Below are 7,250 nucleotides of genomic sequence, written 5' to 3'. Positions count from 1 at the left end.
TTCTAAAGACTAAAGATAGTGTATGTGAAGTGCCCAGAATTTGGCAGGTAGGAAGAAAATGGGCATAATAAAATAATTTTTCAGAAGGCTAAACTCTTCAGAATTTCACAGTGGTATTTGATGGAGCAGAACCTTGCTTCTATACCATCTGTCTCAGCCCAGCAATGAGAGGCGTTCATTTAAAATGTGAGTTGGAGTGTGTCACTCCACTGATGAAACCTCCCCCCGCCCCCGCCCCCATCCCGGGATTCCGTTTCACTGAGTAGAAGCCAAAGTCCCAACAAGAGCTAGCAAAACCTTGGGTTACCTCGTCGTCCTCAGCTTCCTCTCTAAATCTGTCTACTTCTATTCTCATGTAGTATTGATTTCCAATTTAAAAGCGTTTTGTTTGTTTGCTTCAAGACTTGATTAGAGTATATTTCATGCAAGAATATTCTCTGACTGTAGGACCTGAGTAATTTCGTTAAATTGTCATTTGAGTTATATTTAATGTATCTGAAGCCCATGATTTTAAGTCTTCACAGACAGGCTGATGGCTGCGTGCCCCCACATGGGCCCCTGTGTATTAGTATTCCTTTGTACAGTTAACCAAGAGTGGCGGTAAATTTTGTCTGGCTTAAGTTATTTGCTAATGCATTTTCAATGAGAAAGGACAAGAAAGAATTTAATATTACACTACCTTGTAGAATCAGTCAGTAATTTCATTTTTTCTTTCTTTTTCTTGATATATCACCATGTTTGTTCCTTCAAATCATTTTCGTCACACACACACTTTGTTAAGGTACCATCATTGGTAGATATTAATAATTATGTATCTTCCAAATTAAAATATTTTTTTCCGGAGGGGAAAAAGAGATCAAAAGGAAGTGATTTATAGACTGTATAAGGCCTTTATAAGAAACTCTCAAAAGACTTTGGCATATAGTTTCCTATTTCCTCAATTGCAAAATAAAGGGGTTAATTTTATAATAAAACCTCCTCCTTAGGGCTATGAGTGTATAAAAGGGAATATAATAATGGAGCCTCTTTCTTTTGTTTCTTCCTTTTAGAGTAAGCGATATAAGAAGACATGAGCCTTTCATTCTGTGGTAACAACATCTCTTCGTATAATATCTATGATGGTGTGTTACAAAATCCCTGCTTTGTGGATGCCCTCAACCTGGTCCCTCATGTCTTCCTCTTGTTTATCACTTTTCCAATATTGTTTATTGGTAAGTAATCTATTCTCCTATATTTCCTCAGCTAATGTTTATTTTAAAAGTCTTCATTATGGTTGAAATTTGATATAATATTGACCTAATTTTCCCCAACATGAAAACTGATATGAAAATCAGTGAGAAAAGAACAAGTAGGTTTTTTGTGCTTCCCAATTATTTCTGGTCTTGGCGTATGATATTTTGTAGGTAAATAGAAGTCATACGTCTTCTTAGAAATGGACTTCAAGTAGCAACAGCAGTGTTTTAAAAAGAGGGAAAGAGAACTAGGTGGGATAGATGTAAAGCCTTTGTGGAGCATTTACTTTGTGCTGGTGAAGAGAATGGGAAAATGGGTGAAACACAGTACTTGACTGGAATGAATAGTCACTGGAACTGTCCAGTGAAACAGATGTATCAAAGCCAAGAGAAAAATGACTATCCCACATTGTACGCTCATTTGCAGGTACAGGAACAAATTATCCTGGGCATTAACTTGTTAGAACAACTAATTCTTTGGGCCAGTGGGGATGATTGCATGCAGAGTGACATGTTGTGGGACCTGAGGACACAGAGCCTGCAAGTTCCAGTAGGAGTGCTAAGGGTGCATTCCAGGTAGAAAGAATACTTATGCAAACAATTTGCAAAGGAGCTAAAAATACAGTTTTCCCTATTATTTTACAGTTTACATATACACAAAATCCAATTATTATTTTTTTAAGATTTTATTTATTTATTTGACAGACGGAGATCACAAGTAGGCAGAGAAGCAGGCAGAGAGAGGAGGAAGCAGACTCCCTGCTGAGCAGAGAGCCCGATGAGGGGCTGGATCCCAGGATCTGAAGGCAGAGGCTTTAACCCACTGAGCCACCCAGAAACCCCCACAAAATCCAATTATTTTAAACAATTATGTATGACTTGTATAATTTCCCCCCAAAATCAAAATAGACCTTTAACTTAAACATTTAAAAAAATACATCTCACATATAAAAATAACAGAGGGGCACCTGGGTGGCTCAGTCAGTTAAGCATCTGCCTTCGGCTCAGGTCATGATCCCAGGGTCCTGGGATAGAGCCCCACATCGGGTTCCTTGATCCATGGGAAGCCTGATTCCCTCTCTCCCACTCCCCCTGCTTGTGTTCTTTCTCTCGCTGTGTCTCTCTCTGTTGAATAAATAAATAAAGTCTTCAAAAAAATGACAGTGACTAGTATGATAAACATCTATTGAGCCTGTCACCACTCAGCTTAAGGAATCTAATGGTAAGAATGTAAGTGAATCCTCCTGGGTCCTGAGCCTGCTACTCTTTCCACATCCTATGTCCCTATTCCTTTCAAAAGAGGTAACTACTCTCTGAATTTGATCTTGAATTCTGCTTATAAAACTAAATTTGCTTATAAAAATAAATGGAAAAACCATCAGACTGCTTTTCTTAAGAAAACTAGCATGTTTTAATGGTCTGATTTAAAAGAGGGTTAAAAAATAATTTGTATGCTTTTATTTCTTCATTTAACAAATATTGATTGAGAGACTACTATCTGGCATTATAACAGTGATCAAAATTTTCTGTTATAAGATGTGTCATATGCCAAGGCCAATGAAACTCTTGGCACATAGTTATTTGTGTTAAACAAATATATAGACATTAAATATAACTGTGTCAGAATGACCATGTATAGAGACATGAGTTGTAGTTTATGTGGTTGGTGTTATTTGTAGGACATTAACAGTGCCCTTTGGCCAAAAGTAGACCATAATTTTTTAATTGCAATTTGACAGTTAATAATTTTTTTGACATTCAGCTAACTTCTTGAGAGCAGTTACTGTGACAGTCTTGTTTGCATCAGTAGCATCAAACACAGGCTGGCAGAAGGGTCTTTGAATCAAGTGGAGTTGGAGTGAACATTGTCAAAGGAGAATGGTGGAGGAAAATGCAAACTGCTCATGTATAACATTGGCTACTTGAGTTAGTGAGAGATCATAAATAAATCTCAAAGAAGTATCAGGCATAAAGAAAGCTTGCCTGCAAGAGCTTACAGCATAAATTCTAGTATAACATGTTATATGTAACTAATCTCTCCATAATGAAGTTCATTTGGGAACAACTAAGACATGAGTCAATTTTCTTTTCAAAGAATGCTTCAGGAGTCTAATTAGTCGTTACAGAAATTCCTTCCTGCAATATTTCGAGCACAAACCCCGATTCATTCTTGAAGTATGTGAGGCTTCTCTACAAACATTTCTTTGAGAAAATACCACTATCACTGTTGAATAGTGCTGGCCCAGTCATAGGTTATAATTTTTCTCACATGATATGCATATGATTGAGTTGACTCAACTAATGAGTTCTACATTTCATTACCAAATATGGCTTTTTTCGTTAGTCCCCCTACAGATCGCATGTTTTGAAAGATTTTAGACACCAAATGATTTAGATGATTTTATTAATATCATCATTAATTTGGTTTCCTCTTAAATGAATCAGGGACCTGTCAGTAAGAGCTCTGATTAACACGAGATAACCATGTTGTCACCCAGAGTTGGCCTTATTCTTGAGCACTGCAACAAATGTCAATGTGTTAACCTAGACAGTCCTGTAAAGATTCACTGAAATTGAATTATTTTTTTCAACATAATGAAAACAGACCAGGATTTGCATTGCTACCCTAGAAAGCACTTCTCATTCCTTTTTCAGGAATTGCCCATCCCCCAAGTGATAACACAATATGAATTATTTCCATGATTATAATTAATCTTTTCACTTCTATACTTTTTTCAGGGTGGGGAAGTCAAAGCTCAAAAGTACAAATTCACCACAACACCTGGCTTCATTTTCCTGGACATAACCTGAGATGGATTCTTACATTTGCTCTTCTGTTTGTGCATGTTTGTGAAATAGCAGAAGGCATTGTTTCTGATTCGTAAGTGATTCAACATAGCTAATAACTAGATTACACTATACTAGTGAGTATATTGATATGGATGGTAGTTAAGAGCATACCAAGTCAGGCTTAACTTTTTAGTTATAATGTATGAGAAACCACAGGTTTCACTCATTTATAGCAGTCCTGCTTATCTATGATTCAATTTACCTATTATCAACTGAAGTCTGGAGAAATTATCCTCCTTCTGGTGATGGGTCGTCAAAAGGTCAATAAACTAACACTGCATCCCAGTGCCTATGCCATTCACCTCACCTCATCTCGTCGTGTAGATATTTTCTCATCTAACATCATCAAAAGAGGAAAGATGAATACAGTACAGTAAATATCTTGAGAGAGAGGGAAAGAGACCACATTCACATAACTTTTATTACAGTATATTATAGTTATTCTAGTTTATTGTTATCAGTTGTTAATCTCCTACAGTGCCTAATCTATACATTAAACTTTATCATAGGTATGCATGTATAAGGAAAACATAATAGGATTCGGTATCATCTGTGATTTCAGGCATCCACTGTGGTCTTGGAACATTAACCCCTGCAGATAAGAGGAGGACTGCTACATTTGATAATCATGTGTTTTGTCCATATTTTTGTGTTACTACAAATTTTCTCTGATAGTAAAAATTCAGGTCTCTGTGACTTGTGCTTATTCATGTGCTCTTTCTTTGATTCCTTCATCCATGTAGCTCTTGCAGAAAGTTCTCTCCTTTTAAACACTCTGACATTTATTTATTTATCAATGGAGGTATATATAGAAAGATTGTCTATATTGACATATAGCTCAAGTAGCTATATACTTACATATAACTGTATAACCAGTTCTCAGATGTTTCCATTTGTTTTATAAAGAAGCAAAGATAGATGAGGCAGGCATTAAAGAAGTCTGAGAACTAGTGAGGATATAGCCACAAATTAAGGCAAAACACAAAACCGTTTTAAAATCAGGATTTGCTATAAAACCCATACTTTTGAAGGAATTTTGTCATTCTTATAGAAGTTTGCATTAAGCAGTTAGAATATAATGAATTCTACTTATAAATCTGAATGTAATGTGGGAAAAATATTTTTTATCACATATTAACAAAAAATAGGAAAGAATTTTGATAAGCAATATCAAATAAGAGAATTTTGATTATGAAATTATGTTAAATAGTGCACCACCAATTAAAGAACTGATAGGAAAAGTTCTTTAGAGTTCTTAAAAAGAAAGCTCAAAAATCATTTTTCTTTTATCTAATAAAGACCTCCCCAACATCTGTTTATGTTTTTCTGTTGCAATTAATGAGGAATGAAATTTCTGAGCTTTTGTTACAGAGCCAACTATTTTGTAATGTTTTTTGACAGTTCTTTGCATGGATGTGCACGTCTTAGTTTCTGATAAAAAAAAAAAGTCAAGGACTCTGATGATATTGCATGCCTTCAAGGACTTAGAGGCTTGATTGTCTATTATCTTATTAATTACTGTTTAAAACCCTATTGTATTAGCATAGGCAACTCTAGTCTTTGTTTTTTAATCCTTTAACATATAGGCTGCCTCTGTGTGTTTCTTTCTTTTTTTTTTTTTTAAGATTTTATTTATTTATTTGACCGACAGAGATCACAAGTAGGCAGAGAGGCAGGCGGGGGGGCGGGGCAGGCTCCCGGCCGAGCAGAGAGCCCTACGCGGGGCTAGATCTCAGGACCCTGGGACCATGACCTGAGCCGAAGGCAGAGGCTCTAACCCACTGAGCCACCCAGGCACCCCCTATGTGTGTGTATAAATTGGAAGATGGATCGGTCCAACATTTCCTAAAAACTTGACACCATGTAGGCGAGAATGCTTCCTTCCTGCCTGCCTCATGATTGATGTATAGATTCAGTCGGAGACTTAGAGGCTGGGCTAATAATGGTGAAGACAGATACTAACGGCAGAAACTTGTTTTATAGTAGTAATGATATAAAAGGCCCATCCTGAAATCAAGCAGAAATGCACTCTGGATTTCCGTTATCCCTCCCACTCCTTAGCTGCAGACTGCTTGCTGACTGCTTCTCGTTATGTATGTATGTATGTATGTATATATGTATTTATTTATTTATTATTTTAAGTAACATATAATGTATTATTTGGCTCGGGGGTACAGATCTGTGATTCATCAGTCTTATATAATACCCAGTGCTCATTACAACACATACCTTCCTCGATGTCCATCCCTTTTCTCGGTTTATCCAGGCTTCTCAAAACTCATTTTCCAATGATTCCTGAACTCCAGAATTTAGTTTGCTTTCTTGTTTGCTTTGTCCTAATCTGGAAACTGCTTCTAAAGAATGCCAGTGAATATTAAATACACTTTAACGAACACCTTTTCTTCCTTATCAGACTTACTACATTTGGCATTGCTGACTGCTGCTTCCTACCTTTTTCTTTAACAAAATATTTATGAACTATTCTTTACTTAAAATGTAACAAATGCTCATTATAGTTAGTGAAATAATGCAAAGCCTTTCCTAATTGAATATTTGATTTTCTTTTTTAGTAATACAAATATTAAAGCTATTCATTTTTATTTTGAAAAACCCTTACTTATTTTGCACAGATTTTTGTAAGAAATGTCCTTTTTTATTTCTATATAAATAGTTTGTGGTTCTGCTTTAGGTACTCTCCTAGATCTAGGAATCATTTTCAGTTTGCTTTTTAGTCTAATATGATTGATTTATTAGTAGAGCATATAATTTGTTAAGCAAATACCTTTTAGGAATCATTAACATTTTCATTATAGTTAAATATTTGATTATTTTATACAGTTTTAGTGATAATAAGAAAATAATAATTTTTTGTTGGAGGCAAAATTTTATTGAGTTTACTGATTAGATTACTCAAGTCTTGTGTGTTGATTATTTTTATACTATTTAATTCATCAAATTCTAAAAATGTGTATTAAAGTCTTCACTATTACTGTTTTTATTTAAGCTTTTATTTTTATTAGTTTGTCTTTTTTGAAATTATTTTCTTGTCCTCCATGATGAATGCATTTTGATTTTCTTCTTTACTTTCTGAGTAAAGACTTTCTGCCATAATAGGATGTGTGTGCTTCTACCAGAACCTTGAGGTCTGGGAGTCACACTCTAAAAATA

General features: G+C 35.3%; 1 protein-coding gene across 2 annotated transcripts in view; it reads left to right on the top strand.

Annotated features, from left to right (window-relative positions):
• The first annotated feature begins 1,069 nt into the window (after positions 1-1,069).
• LOC111161325 (ATP binding cassette subfamily C member 9) overlaps positions 1,070-7,250 on the top strand; it is a 160,189-nt gene continuing 154,008 nt past the window's right edge. For both annotated transcript variants that reach the window (XM_022524915.1, XM_022524916.1), the window contains exons 1-2: positions 1,070-1,211; positions 3,972-4,113. In XM_022524915.1, coding sequence (XP_022380623.1) covers positions 1,070-1,211; positions 3,972-4,113 — 284 coding nt within the window. The remainder of the gene's footprint in view (positions 1,212-3,971; positions 4,114-7,250) is intronic.

This window comes from Enhydra lutris, unplaced genomic scaffold (assembly GCF_002288905.1).
Source record: "Enhydra lutris kenyoni isolate GAN:26980312 unplaced genomic scaffold, ASM228890v2 scaffoldscaffold84, whole genome shotgun sequence".
Lineage (NCBI taxonomy): Eukaryota > Metazoa > Chordata > Mammalia > Carnivora > Mustelidae > Enhydra > Enhydra lutris.
The sequence above is the reverse complement of the archived record's forward strand: the minus strand, read 5'-3'. Positions and strand labels throughout refer to the sequence as shown.